Source organism: Phalangium opilio, unplaced genomic scaffold (assembly GCF_054372755.1).
Source record: "Phalangium opilio isolate 3A_F unplaced genomic scaffold, DU_Popi_V2 ptg000085l_1, whole genome shotgun sequence".
Classification (NCBI taxonomy): domain Eukaryota; kingdom Metazoa; phylum Arthropoda; class Arachnida; order Opiliones; family Phalangiidae; genus Phalangium; species Phalangium opilio.
In genome coordinates this window covers 213,708-229,639 of record NW_028324190.1, presented here as the reverse complement: position 1 = coordinate 229,639, position 15,932 = coordinate 213,708, and the positions used below count along the sequence as shown (strand labels likewise).

The window sequence follows — 15,932 nt, the reverse complement described above, 5'->3', positions numbered from 1 at the left end:
AAATTTTTGGTATTTTCCAAACCAACACGTTCTTCCTGTATCAAGATAGTCAATTGTTACATTTATGGGAAATGCAAATATCACAATGGCATATCAGTTTTAAAAAGTTACCTTGGGTATTCCAGGGCAAAGAACGTGTTTATTGGTTAAAGTGAAAATTTAAGCCATTGAACTCATAAGCAGACGAATATTTGAAGTTTAGTTGACCCCTGTGACCCAGATGTAAAAAACCAGTTACTTTAGTGTCACCCTGGGACGTTACGGACGTAAGCTTTCCATTGACACCACCAATGCAACATGGCAGAGGTTACTGACGTCAGCCTTACGACTACGTTTTCAAGGCCAATTTTGGCCTAAATTAGAAAATTAAAATATCCACCAACTTACGTGAAAATCCCGTAATTGTCGGTTATGTGGTTCTCCGCCTTCCCCTTGAAAAATTTGCCTCCATTCTTATTCAAAAGGCCTAATATCTGGGTTGTATACTTTTCGCTTTGGTTTCGGTTTTACCTGGCAAATTTTCTGAAAACAAGGCGCACACTAGCCCTCCGTAATAGCATACTGTGGACCTCTCTCCTGGTATAGTATCATCACCACCCTCTTACAGAATGGATGCCATTAACTAAGGCCTAAGTTTTCCGGAAGAATAGACCTCATCCGTCACTGATGTCGGAAATAGGGTGTCCTATACACCTATCTTCGTATTTTAGCGGCTACTATAGTCTGCCAAACGAAAGAAGAGCCCTGAGAAATTTGTCCAAATTGGTGTCGCCACCATCGACCCCATAGTACTTTATCAACTTGTTTTGTTTTGTCAATAGTCGTCTGTAATATAGTTTGCTATAAACAGATAGGCTTAATCGCAATAAAACCAATACATTTGCAATACATATTTAATATGTTTATGTTTCATGGTTTTTCACGATCATCGAGTATTAAAAAATATAAAAAAATTAACCACAAGACACCAGTTTTATCTTCGTTGAACTAGCATTGCAATATATTTTAATGACATAAGTTACAGTACTTGTCCATAAGTATAAGTAGTTCAGCATCAAAGCGTCTTCAGTCCACGTCTTCATCAGAGCTGTCTTCTTGCATATTAATTTTAAGAGGTTCAATTGTGGTTTCGATGATGGGATCTTTTCCCCAATACTCATGCATTATATTCTCGACGTGAACTTTATGAAATAATAAAGCGTCACAAGTCCAGAACCCTGAAGTACGAAATTGACGAGGTTGGTAAAAGTAGAGGTCACACGGTAGTGAGGATTCCACAATACCATTGCCAGTTTAACCCGATTGCACTAATATGGGCACAAGTGAAGAACGACGTTGCGAAGCAGAATTATGGTTTCAAACTCTCGACGGTCAAAGACGCAACTTGGAGGGCCATTGAACGTGTGACACCAGAGAATTGGCGTGAGGCAATAGAGGACAGCGAGAATATAATGCATGAGTATTGGGAAAGAGATCCCACCATCGAAACCACAATTGAACCTCTTAAAATTAATATGCAAGAAGACAGCAAAGACTCTGATGAAGACCTGGACTGAAGACGCTTTGATGCTAAACTACTTATGGACAAGTACTTTAACTTATATCATTAAAATATATTGCAATGCTAGTTCAAGAAAGATAAAACTGGTGTCTTGTCGTTAATTTTGTTTTATATTTTTTAATACTCGATGTTCGTAAAAAACCATGAATCATAAACATATTAAATATATATCAAAATGGATTTGTTCTATTGCGATTAATCCTATCTGTTTATAGCAGACTATATTACAGACGACTATTGACAAAACAAAACAAGTTGATAAAATACTATGGGGTCGATGGTGGTGACACCAATTTGGACAAATTTCTCAGGGCTCTTCTTTCGTTTGACAGACTATACATCCTTTTCTTCGTGCCGTGTTCTTTATGGATTCTCTTTATTATTAATCACAAAAGCATAGACCAAAATCGAGCCAGTCCTTTCTATGTTAATATTCGATCCTACAGAAGTTCAAATTGTGAAACCAGTAGAAAAACCCACTCTTAGAATTAGGCCTACAATCGTGTATATTTTAAATATGAGAAAAGAGCAGTGTTCAACACAGTTCAAAATTAGTGGGGATTGTAAATTAGATGTATTCATCTTCATCGAGGTTAGAAACTAGAGCTCATCCTACACACTCAATAATTTGCGCAAAAAACGAGGGTCCGTAGTTTTAGTTACAAAGTATATATAAATTAAAAAAACACTTTATCAAGAATAACATTTGTGCAAAGTTTAAATATATTGCCACTATATTTTTTTGGGGAAATGAAACATCATTTGAGGTAAATTTTCGAAAATATTTCCGTAAAAAAACTGAAAAAATTGTACCCGGTCTTCCGACTCAACAAAAATATATGAAATCATAAGAAAATAATATATAGGAAGCTATATATTATTTTCTTATGATGAAATATAATTGAACAAATCATGTGGGATTTAAGCAATAAATTTGTCCAATAAGGTTATTTTTATAAATATTGGGCATTCAACATCGTGACGGAATTTTATTCGCACAATTATTGAAAAGTCTTGGGAATAATTTATAAGACGATGAATTTTATAGATGTCCCCCATTCAATTAGTGCAAAACGTTGAGCGTGTAAAGGCCGGAAAAAATGGTGCAGTCCAGGGGAGGGGGTAGAAGGAGTTGCTGTAAATGAGGGGCGGGAGGAAGGAGAGTAAATAGAATTGCTGAAGTGAATGAGGAATAGCTGGATTAATTTTTGATTCAAAAACAATTTTTAAGACTAACTCTATTTTAAACTTAATACTATTTCAAGTTGGTTAATTTCTACATTGCTGAAGTGAATTTCTTGGGGGGAAGGAAAGTGAAAGGAATAGCTGAAATAATTTTTCAGGAAGGAACAAACAAGAAAGGGAACAGCCAAAAACGTGCCTATAAAAACATGACTCACGATTAATACGAATTCACACTTCTTCCAGCTCTTGGAAGAAACTCCGCCACCACCACCGTTACTACCGCTGCCGCCTGTAAACTTTTGCCGCCACCACCTGCTACTGCAGAGACCGCCGCCTGCAACTATTGCCGCCACCACCTGCTACTATTTCCGCCACCATCTGCAACTACTGCCGATGTAAGTATTTATGGAATATGATCGTTATTAGGGATAGAATTAAGACTTAGTTTTACTGGTTACTGTCTTCTAGCCTATTCGTTATTCTAATAATTAAAAATATTTTATAAAATACTAATTATCTGATTTCTTTCGTTTCGCGTTTAGAACCATGTGAGTCTTTAAAGTGCAGTATTGCAACGACCCCCGATTGCGGATGTAAAATCTTACGAGACCACTTGATGTTGCTGAGAAGGGACGTTGACGGGGTGACGAAGTACCACATCAGGTGTGGACTAGGCCTGTTCCCCGTGCCACATCCGCGAGTACCCCCGGGCCGTCTAATTCGTTTTGATCAGTTGCGACCAATAACCCGGGAAGCGTTGCTGGAGGCGATCGAGAGCCGGGAGTACCGACGTCCACTGTCGGCAACAAGGGAGTACCGGCTATGCTAATTTAACAGATTATGAAATAAATTTACGCGTAATGATTATTTTGTAACCGCCTGCCTGATCTAGTGGTTAGATTTTCCTTACTGTATCTTATTAAAATTAATATAAATTCATTAATTTTTAGGTCACCAAGTGTCGGTTCTGTAAGAGGACCTTTGGTGCGGAAGAACTTCGTGTCTGGTTCTGCGATATATTCCGCCGCAGAACCTTCAACGCGTTTTATCACTTGCCTTGCTTTGGGCGCTGAAAGAACGCGTTGGGGTACGTCGGCGGAGCATGTGATGGCATTCTACTCGCTGCCTATAGAGATGCAACGACAAGTTACTAATGCCATCGACTTGTAGGTTAGTAATATCTTTACCTTTTTAATTAATTAAACTATTGTCGTGTTCGCATAAAAAACACTACCTAGTTAGCTTATCTAATCTGACCTTTTATTGTTATCTGACCTACTATGACCTAATATCTAGTATATAAGCTATAGCCACAACACCAAATTATGTCAGTATCGCGGTATCATTGTATCCTATTAGCTACCTTTAAATAATGTAACTCAACGATCATAACTCATGTAATAAACTATTTTTAATCGTATACCAAGTCGGGTTATCGTTACTTGTTGGAAACACAACAAAATGGCGACGGAGGCGAGATATAATAGTGTAACCCTCCGTAGAATAATTTAACTAAGGGAGAAAGACTCCCGAGGGCCATAAAAAGAAAAAATGACAAATTACGATTGACTCCAAAACAAAGTAGAAGAAATTTCTTCTATTACTTTATTAATCACAAAGAGGGGATGTAACCCTACCGTTCCGTACACTCGACAGACGTAAAAATAAACTTAAGCAACTGCTCTCTCTGAGAGACGACTAACTAGTGACTGAAAACAAAAATCACAGAGATTGGGAGGAGGGGGAGCCTGTACATGGAGGCGTTAGTACTCTGCCAGACCCAAGGAGTAGAACTCCAAGGAGTCTGGCAGCCATGTTACATCCCCCCTCTCCAGGAACTAGGTTATCAAATTTTTTCAAAATATTCAAAAGGAAAACGAAAAGGCTACCCCGAGGAACCCTGATAATTTTGGCAGGGGGTTTTTTTTTTCTTCACTGTTTGGAGAATTTTTCTTCCAATCGAGCCCGTCGGCGAGCAGCTCTTCGTTCCAGGGCCCCCTTACTACGCCCTCCTGGGCAGTCTGAAACGACGTGGTGGGCAGTTTTATGACATCTCCAGCATTTATCGGTGCTCCAGATGAGCGGGTGCTTGGCATTAGGAACTTTCGAAGCTGTGAGAACTTTGGGAATTCTGATACGAGGGGTCCACCCCATTTGTCCAAAACGCTCCCAAAATAGACCATCTTCGTCTATTGGACATACCTCTGGATTCCAAGGTTGCCGAGGAGATGGATCGACAGGAAACGGAGCCGGGGGTTGAGGCCAAGGTACGATGATATCAGCAATTTGAGGAGACTCCCCCATAACGGTTGTTTAGCTCCTGCCTATCTTCAACCTCATGATCCGAATCTCTTTTTTGAAGATCCGATTGTTCATCGAGGTCGAGGGAGCGTCGTTCTCCCGGTGAAACCATCAGGATAATTGGTATATCTTGAGGAGGCGTACGGCAATCTTTAGTCCAGTGAGGACCTCCGCAGTCGATGCATGAGACGGGAGTATTTTCATCCCTTTTAGGGATAAAACAATCTTTCTGCAAATGTGAGGATTGTCCACAATTTCGGCAGAACTCCGTGTATTTGGTGCAGATTTCCTGCGAGGAATCTAGTTTGGATAAGCTTGGTCTCTATTAGTTGTAATTTTCGCTCCTAATGGAGGGTCAAAATAAGTGGGGCGAGAGTGTTCCTTTCCTCCTTCGGCCATCTAAAAATAAAGTTTTTCAGTATTTTCTTTTTGTGGCTTGGGAAATAAATTCCCAAGTGAAAAAGGAGATTGGCTCTCGGGAGAAACAGAAGTATTCACTTTTTAGGTTTGTGACATTGTTATTGTTAAGGTAAACTTGAACCTCATAAGGTGACCTTAACCTTTTATCATCAGGAGGTCGATAATAAATATCAACTTCGTTACCTCCGGGCTGAACCGTCGCCCTCTTACATACCTCTCGACGCCATCCCAATTTAAAAGGTTCTAAGTAAATATCGGGTAATGTAGCCCTATTTAAACGAGGAGTTCTCATTGATTCCGACAACGAGGTCGGTGAGCTATCAAACACCCGCTGTGATTGGGATTTCGATTGAGGTGTCTGTTCAGGGTTAGATATTTCCTCCGAAGGAATAGAAATCGGTTCAGGAGGTACTATTTCCTCCGAAAACCCAGACGAGGGAGAATGCTGTAACACCGGTTCCATGACTGATTGTTCAGTAGACGTTGATTTGTCTTCCGGTGTTCGAATTTCGTCTGAAAAACTGGACGTTGACTTATGTAGCCCTGGTTCCTCGACTGATTCTTGATCAGACGGGGAAGCCTCCCCTGCCGCAGAAGGCGGACTATCGTGATTGAGCTGAAAAGCCCTCATATCATGATAGGTACGGAGAAGGAGAGGAGGGTCTTCAAAAAGGGCCATGCCTAGGACTGTTCACGAGCCGAGCTGAGCGAGCTTTTTAAAAGCTCGGCTCGGCTCGAGTCAAAAAAACGGCGGCTCGGCTCGACTCGAGCCGAGCTGGGTCTTGGCTCGGCTCTAGCTCGGCTCGGCTCGAAAATGATCGAGCCGAGCCGAGCTGGCTCGATTAACATATACATGTTTAAAAAAAATTGCTACTACCAACGTCAAACTTGAGAATGACTATAAATGCCATCCCATGTTTAGGAATGTAGTGGTTCAGTAAAACCCGCTCTTTAAAATATGCTCAAGGTTAGAGACGAGAGATTTTTCCCACGCTTTATTTCATGTAAAAATACAACGGAACGCTATTGGTGGAGAGAATAAAGACTAAAAGGAAAGCACTATATCAGTGACTAAGCTCGCGAGCCGGCTCGCGAGTCGGCTCGGCTCGATGCCTATCGGCTCGGCTCGGCTCGACCATAAAAAAGCTCGCTCGTTAATTAATCGAGCCGCAAAAGTGGCGGCTCGGCTCGGCTCGAACTCGGCTCGCTCGTCACGAGCCCGAGCTGGCTCGAGCTCGTGAACAGTCCTAGCCATGCCTGATTCACTATCTGAGTCCGTAAGTTGATGTGAATCATCTGGGACTGCTGGAGCAGCTTGATCTTCTACCGTACTTGATGTCGAGGTTCGAGGGACATCTGGAGTAACAGGATTGACTTCCTGACCGTCTTGAGGCGGTGAAGGTGAAGAGTCAGATGAACTTGTTGAGACAGTCTTCGTAAGGTGGTGGGCCGCGGTACCACCATCCGTAGAAGGACTGGACTCGTGATCATCAGCAACGTTCGACTGTGAACTGGGGGCATTGTTGGCGTTGTCGAAGACAGCTACATTTGTCCAATAGAGCTTCAAATGCTCTAAGTTAACTTTCCCTATATTTTGCCCTGAGTTAGCGTCTTCTAACTCGTAGACAACGGGAGAATGTTTTGCTGTGATTTTAAAGGGACCTGCCCATTTAGGACTAAGCTTTTTCATAAGCTGACCAGTCGTACTAGATAAAGGATGAGTTTCCATCCATACTAAGGTTCCTACCGCAAACTCTAAAGGGTCATGGCGGAGGTCGTAGTATTTTTTCTGATGGGCCTTTGCTAACTTAGACAATTCATTGCTGAATGCTAATTGTTCCTTAAGAACCTTTAAAGCCTTATCACGACTGGGGTCATCATTGTTCTGAATGGGTTCTTCAATATCTAAATCCCAAGGGAGACGTGGCTCCCGCACTAAATTCAAAAAGAACGGGGATCTGCCCGTTGTTTCATGGGGTGCGGAATTTATAGCAAATTGAAGAAGGTCAAGGGATTCATCCCATCTATCATGGTGATTCCCTACATAAAACGATATTAATTCGCCTATTACTCTATTGACTCTTTCATTGGGGTTTCCCTTAGGAGTATAGGGGGTGGTAAACTTTGGGTTAATTCGAAAAGCTCTGCAAGTTTGCAGCCAAAGTTTTGAAGTAAACTGAACCCTCTATCACTGAGAATGGCTTTAGGAGCTCCCCACCTAGTGATAATAGACTTGAACGCCTGTACACATGTCTTAGCAGTAATGGTTTTAAGTGGAATCATTTCCACGAATTTAGTCATGTAATCGACAAAAACTATTAAATATTTGTAGTGGTGTCTACTAGAAGGGAAAGGTCCCATAATGTCGACACTTATTTGGTCCCAAGGACTTGTTATTTCTGAGGGTTGCATTAGCCCTGGCTTTTTCCTATTTCTAGCCTTGAATTGTTGGCATAGTGAACACCCTCTAACATAATCCTGAACATCACTAATTACAGAGGGCCACCAATATCTATAAGTTACTTTACTAAGGGTCTTATCTTTGCCCCTATGAGCCGATAGTGGGTGGTCGTGTAGCAACCTCATGGCTTCTAGCCTTAAACGAGGAGGTAGATAAATTTTTTCAGGATGGTTCCTGTAAGGTCTTCTATAAAGAAGATCATTTTTTATTTCAAACATTTTATTCCTAACCGGGTTAGGTCCTTGCAAGGAATTAATAATAGGGGAAGCAAAAGGATCTTCCCTTTGAGACTTTCTTACGTCATCTATAGTAAAGACTGAATATAATGCTCTAGGACCTGGAGGACGTATTCGACCTTCAACAGATTCACTAGAGGATGTTGTACTATTACTACTACCGGTAGAATTTTGACTAGTACTACAACTAGTTGGATTCAATTTACTATTAGAATTAGAAGTAGAAGAACTAAGGTTTATGCTAAGGACGTTTATCGGAGCTCTCGATAAAGCATCGGCTACTACGTTTTCTACTCCTTTTTTATGCTTAATAGTAAAGTCAAAGGTCTGGAGGTACATAGTCCATTTAACTAGTCGAGAATTTGGTTCCCTAATATTAAACAACCATTGTAGAGCTTGATGGTCAGTAAGGACCGTGAATTTACGACCTTCTAGAAAGGGCCTAAACTTTTTAACTGCCCAACATATGGCTAAACACTCTTTCTCGCTAGTAGAGTACCTAGTTTCGGCATCTTTTAACCCTGTGCTAGCATAAGCTATAGGGACTTCTATATTATCCTGGATTTGGGAAAGAAGGGCACCTAACCCTGCATCACTAGCATCAGTAGTGAGAATGCACGGGGAATCCCTTCTAAAGGAAGCTAAGGGGTGAGCCTTACAAATGGCTTCCTTAATTTTTTCGAACGCTTGTTGCTGTTCGAGTCCCCAAACAAATTTTTGATCCTTCCGTTTAAGTTTATTAATGGGTGCTACTATTTGAGAGTAGTGATTAATAAAACGGTTGTACCAACCAGCCATTCCTAGAAATCTTTGAACTTCCTTAATATTTTTAGGAGGAGGAAATTTTTGAATGGCTTCTATCTTAGAAGGATCTATATGCACTCCTTTTTCATTAACAATGTGACCAAATATGGTAGCTTCCTTTTGAGCAAAACGACATTTTTTTAACTGAAGGGTGAGACCCGCTTCCTTTAATCTATTTAGGACATATTCTAAGCACGTTAAGTGTTGATCCCAATCTTCGCTAAGCGAGATTAAATCATCTAAATAATCGATTAATTGGAAGTAATCTGCGTCCCTAAAAATCTCGTCGATTAGACGCTGAAAGGAGCTAGGGGCGTTACAAAGCCCAAAAGGAAGTACATTGAACTCGTACTTTCCCATATGAGTCACGAAAGCAGTTTTTTTCCTACTTTTTGGGTGCATTTCCACCTGTCAATACCCTGACTTAAGGTCAAGGGTTGTAATAAACTTGGGTTTTCCTACCCTAGCTAACATATCCTCTATATTAGGCAAAGGATAAGGGTCTTTGATGGTAACGCTGTTCAGTTTTCTGTAATCAATACAAAACCTGTAGGGTTTACCCCGTTTTGTTTGATCAACCAAAACTACGGGCGAAGCCCAAGGAGATACTGAGGGTCTGATTATCCCGTCATCTAACATTTCCTTTACATGTTGTTCAATAATTTTCCTTTTCTGGTCATTAACACGATAAGGTTGAGATTTGATGGGCGGACTATTACCCGTATGAATCTCGTGGAAGACTAGTACTGTTCTTCCTACTTTATCAGAAAACAACTCAGGGAATTTCAATAAAAGGGTTTCTAGTTGATGACGTTGGTTATCAGTAATAGGGGCTGCGGAAACTGCGTCCCAAATATTCTCTACAATCTCCTTATCTATTGGATCCTTTTCTGATGGTATTGAAAAAGGGATCCTTAAGTTACCTACTAAGCATTGAGATGACTCAAAATCCAATTTGACCCTGTTTTCTTCAAGAAAATCTTGACCTAATATAAAGTCACTATTAAGGGAAGGAACTATGTAGAATTTAAATTTGAATTGTTTCTCACTGTCAATTGACTTAAGAGTAAATTCTAACTCGTGAGAACCTTTTGTAAACGTATAACGGCCAACGCCCCAAACTACACAATCTAGTTGTTCATCTTCAGGTAATTACAAACTTTTTCCTACTGGTCAAGACTAACAAAAGAGGCATCGGCCCCGCTATCTAATTTAGCGTGAACTGTCGCGTGTTCAAAAGTAACGGGAATAGTAACCCTTTTATAAACTGAACCTTTCTTGACTGATTCAATCCTTAAAGGGAACGCGACACGCTTTTTGTTAGGGAAATTTATTGGGCACCGGGAGAGGGACCACGAGGGACCTCTCCCGTCTGGGCTTCCCCCGACTGGATCATAATTTTATTTGGACAATCGGGTGCAAGATGACCAGGTTCCTGACAACTGTAACAGGTGACCGTACGTGTAGAGGGGTAAGACAAGGCCAACTGACGACCTGGAGATTTTGATCTTTGATTATAATATCGGTTATAAGATCGTTGACCTCTATTTGAAGTGTTTTGAGCTCTTGCTTGCGATCTCGAGTCTAAGGGTTTCAAGGGATATTTCCATTTAGGATGTGATGGGGAAGTAGGACAAGGGCTTTGACAATGCCCGGGGGAACACTGACTATGGGCTGAGCCCTTATTAGCTGGGCAAGAAGACTCAGCTTTAACCCTAGGTTTAGGGGGTGACTTCCTCTTTTCCCTTTTCTCAGCGTTCTTTCTCCTAACTTCAATATCCTTTTCTATTGTTTTACAGGAATTTCTCAACTGTTCCATAGTAGTAAATTGAAGGAAAAGGAGGGGAGCTCTAAGTTCATCTTTTAAATTACTCTTTATTATAGGAACTAATTCCTTTTCGGAGAGGGGATGAGTCATCCCTAGATTCAGCTTCATAACTTCCCCGAAAAAATCCTCTACCGACTCCTTATCTTTCTGACTTCTATGGTTTATTTCTATCTTAAGTTTAGAATCAGCTTCGGAATCTCTAAACTGAACCTTAAAATGTCTCTTAAACGTATTCCAAGTTAAATGAGGATGGGAAGGTCTTAAGCTACACATTTCGTCATATTGACGGGCTAAATCCCTGTACCAATACAAGGCACGTCCTCTTAAAAGGAGAGGCAATGCAGCCAACCTTTCTTCATGTGATAGCTTGTGAAATTTAGCATATTCTTCAAAAGCAGCTAAAAATTCAGTGGCATTATCATTAGACGATCCCATAAAGGCTAACCTTTCTGGCGGTTCATTAGGGGCTTTTCCCGTTTGAGGAGTTGAACCTCTATTTATTAACATGGGTAAATCCCTAACTAACCTATCAAAACTAGTAGCTAGAGCTTTTTGTATTGCTACATTTTGGGTTGAATTATCCGCCAGTGTTTGGAGCAAGGGCAATATGAAAGCTTTTAATTCCTCTTCGGGAGTGTCTGGTCCTAATTGAGGAATTTGTCGGGACGGAGAAAATTGGGTTCCGATAGTTCTAGTTTCTAGTTTAGGCAAGACATTAGCAGAACTAATTTTTGGCTTAGCAATTGTGGACTCTGATTTAGGAGGATCAAGGGAATTAATCCCAGTTTGAGGAGGGAAATTAGAGGGAGTTAAACATCCCTTAGGAGCAGGAATACTCTTATGAGGGAATAACAAGTAAGGAGAGAAGTTAGGTTCTGAAGAGGCTGCAGTCCTCTTTTTTGAATCTTCTTCGTCTCTCTCTTCTTCAATACGAAGCTTCCGGTTAAAGTCCTCCAAGGTGTCATCAAATTCAGGCGGTGCTAGCAAATCGCCATCGTCTTCCGCGGGTGTAACCAGATCTTCTTTTGATTTTTCTTCCCTTTTCTTTAGTATTAGATCGTCGTCCTCATCCTCGGATGGTCGAGGCGACCTCCAAGTTTGTTTATCGTCCGAATAAGCCAATATTTTTTAAATTAAGTTCAGTTTTACAATAATCAAACCACAAGTTAAGTAACAAGAGTCAAGTTAAGTTAAAAATTACAAGTAAGTCATCTCAATTCATTATATTTATTACAAAGATAATTTTATTTCTTAATTTAGTGTTTAATTTATTCCTGATTAATTTAGATTTAATTCAGTACAATTATCTTTACAAAATTTAAACTATTTACCAATGTGGAAGCCAAGGCTTAGAGCTACATGGGGGGCGGATATCCTAACCGACAATGATAAACAGTTTATACGGGACTGACCGAGGTTTAGTCAAGTCCCTGTTCGGGCGCCACTTTATGTAACCCTTCGTAGAATAATTTAACTAAGGGAGAAAGACTCCCGAGGGCCATAAAAAGAAAAAATGACAACTTACGATTGACTCCAAAACAAAGTAGAAGAAATTTCTTCTATTACTTTATTAATCACAAAGAGGGGATGTAACCTTGCCGTTCCGTACACTCGACAGACGTAAAATAAACTTAAGCAACTGCTCTCTCAGAGAGACGACTAACTAGTGACTGAAAACAAAAATCACAGAGATTGGGAGGAGAGGGAGCCTGTACATGGAGGCGTTAGTACTCTGCCAGACCCAAGGAGTAGAACTCCAAGGAGTCTGGCAGCCATGTTACATCAGAACGATAAAGTACCGCGAGTTTCTACACTGCCATCACAGTATCCATACCAAGGCCGATCAGAAGATTGTCAGCTAACTGCAAGGACGACAGAAGGAAAATCATGTCAGTCACCGCTCACTACAATCCTTTCGATGAGGAAACAGATTCATGGACTCTGTACGCCGAAAGACTTGACCAATACTTCATTGCCAACGAGATAACTGATGAGGCCAGGAAGAAAGCTACACTGTTGACCGTACTTGACCCGGCAACAAACGCTACTCTTAGAAACATCGTGGGACCCGTCAAGTCGACTGACAAAGGGTACGCCTACCTAGTCGCAGCACTAACAGGATATTTCAACCCCATACCGTCGGAGATAGTTGAGCGCTTCAAGTTCAGCACCAGGGATCGCAAGCAAGGCGAAACCATAGCTAAGTACGTGTCAGAACTAAGACGGATGAGCGAGTTATGCAATTACACAGCATCTCTGGACAACATGCTGAGAGATCGACTTGTCTGTGGATGTAGAGACGATTCCTTGCAGAAAAGGCTACTGGCCGAAGACAGCTTAACACTCGCCAAGGCCATGGCAATAGCGCAGGCCATGGAGGAAGCCATGCAGAACGTCCTCGCCATGAAAGGACAACAGAATCAAGAGCCGTCCGAAAAAGTACAAGCAGTCTCATTACTCTCGAAGACAAGAAGCGCAGCTAGAATGAGCAAACATCAGACAAACAGCCGAGCGTGGTCGAAATCGATTCATCAATCACGGCGAGACCAAATTCAGACAGCAACATGCTCACGCTGCGATAGTCAAGATCACGTTCCTGCCACATGTCCGTTCAAGGAGTCCACATGTCACTCGTGTGACAAGAAAGGTCACATTGCCAGAGCATGTCGAAGCAGACTACAGAAAAAGAACGATCAAAGAACACACTACGTAGCTGAGAATGATTATGATCAACCGGAGTACGAAATCTTCGCGCTATCTGCTGCCACAGTACCCATCAGACTCAAAGATGAAGACGTATACCATATACCAGCACGGGTAGAAGGCGGAGAATTGCCCAAACCTTACAAAATACGCTGTCAAATCAACGATGTCAAGACCACCATGGAGGTCGACACAGGATCCGCCGTCTCACTAATCTCAAGTCACGATGCTGTCGCAATTATCAAGAAAGAAAACATGAAGAAATGCGACATACGGCTCAAATCCTTCTCCGGACATCAGATTGAAGTACAAGGCGTCACACAAGTAATCGTGAAATATAAAGCTCAAACGGAAAAATTGCCAATGATCATATATAATGGAAGAGGACCCTCACTCTGTGGAAGGTCATGGGTGTCATCGTCGCTACCAATTCTGCAAGATGCTGTTCTACCTCAAGTTGACGCAGTATCTCATATCGCAAGTTACGGCAAAACTCTCTCAGCCATTCTAAGCAAACACAACGCCGTCTTTGACAAGGAGCAGAAAGGACGTCTTAAAAATGTGAAAGTACATCACCACCGGAAGTCCGGAATCAAGCCCAGATTCTTTAAAGCCCGAACAGTACCATACGCTTACACCGATAAAGTCGACGCGGAGCTACATCTTAAAGAGGCCGGCCTAATATCGCCAGTACCATATATGCCCAGTCAGCAGCTCCCATTATTCCTGTCATGAAAGCCAACGGAGAAGTCAGAATATGTGGTGATTTCAAGTTGACAGCGAACCAGCAAGTCGAAACCGAAAAGTATCCGCTTCCAAGAGCTGAGGATATTTTCGCTAAACTGGCCGGATGTAAGATATTCACACGACTCGACATGCGAGAAGCCTACAGGCAGTTGGAGCTAGACGACGAGTCCAAGGACTTAGTGGTCATAAATACACAGAAAGGATTGTTTCAACACAATCACTTACCATATGGAATCCCGCAGTGTTCCAAAAGCATATGGAGGCTCTGCTGAGGAATCAACCGGGCGTTATACCGTTTCAAGACGACATCTTCCTTGGAGGACAAGACATGTCCATTAACTTGGCCCCCCAGGTGCTCAAATCGCCACCAAACATACATGGATCAATTGCACCAAGCATGCACCATCATGCACCACCCTTAACTTAGCTTGCACCACTACGGTTCGCCTCTAATTAATTAAAGATTTTGGGGGGCTGACGAAATGAAAGCCCCCTAGGTATCCGAAATGGAAAATTAATGTCATATTCTATGTGCACCATCCTTGCACCAACATGAAGAGCCATTTTTATTTTTCTCACTGTTAATTTATTACTAAAAACCGCAATCGCCACCAAACATACATGGATCAATTGCACCAAGCATGCACCATCATGCACCACCCTTAACTTAGCTTGCACCACCACGGTTCGCCTCTAGTTCATTAATGTTTTTGGGGGCTGACGAAATGAAAGCCCACCAGGTATCCGAAATGGAAAATTAATGTCATATTCTATGTGCACCATCCTTGCACCATCCTTGCACCAACAAGAACAGCCATTTTTATTTTTCTCACTGTTAATTTATTACTAAATACTGCAACCGCCACCAAAAATACATGAATCAATTGCACCAAGCATGCACCATCATGCACCACCCTTAACTTAGCTTGCACCACTACGGTTCGCCTCTAATTAATTAAAGATTTTGGGGGGCTGACGAAATGAAAGCCCCCCAGGTATCCGAAATGGAAAATAAATGTCATATTCTATGTGCACCATCCTTGCACCAACATGAAGAGCCATTTTTATTTTTCTCACTGTTAATTTATTACTAAAAACTGCAATCGCCACCAAACATACATGGATCAATTGCACCAAGCATGCACCACCGTGACCACCCTTAACTTAGCTTGCACCACCACGGTTCGCCTCTTGTTCATTAATGTTTTTGGGGGCTGACGAAATAAAAGCCCACCAGGTATCCGAAACGAAAAAAAGATGACATATTGTATGTGCACCAATATGCGCCTCCGTTTCTTTTCTCTCACTGTTAATTCATTAGTAAATACTTATATCGCAATTATTTATTATACTTAATTCAATGTACTTTAATTGATTACAATTTTATAATTAATATGAATAACAAATGATATGTGTGCATACACTTTCTTTTTCCGTGTAATCAGCGATTTTGTTCTTTAAGTCATCATAAATTTCCCATTTTCCCCTTTTTATATCATCCCTTCTTGCGTATGCAACGTAATGGCCAACTGAAGTTGGGTTATTTGAACCCTTGTACCCGATAACACCGCGTAGTTTGAAATTGACATCCTGGATGTTAACACATATAGGTATATCATGAAGTTTGACTATATAGGAACCTTCATAATCAAGTCTTTCGGTGAAGTTAGTTGGCTCTACAAATAT

The 15,932-nt window shown here is 41.3% G+C and overlaps 1 protein-coding gene across 1 annotated transcript; it reads left to right on the top strand.

Moving 5' to 3' along the window:
- The first annotated feature begins 12,683 nt into the window (after positions 1–12,683).
- Positions 12,684–14,234, top strand: LOC149650592 (uncharacterized). Its single transcript, XM_089849106.1, has one exon. It carries the CDS (start codon positions 12,684–12,686, stop codon positions 14,232–14,234), a length of 1,551 nt encoding a protein of 516 aa, XP_089705232.1.
- Positions 14,235–15,932: the final 1,698 nt, after the last annotated feature.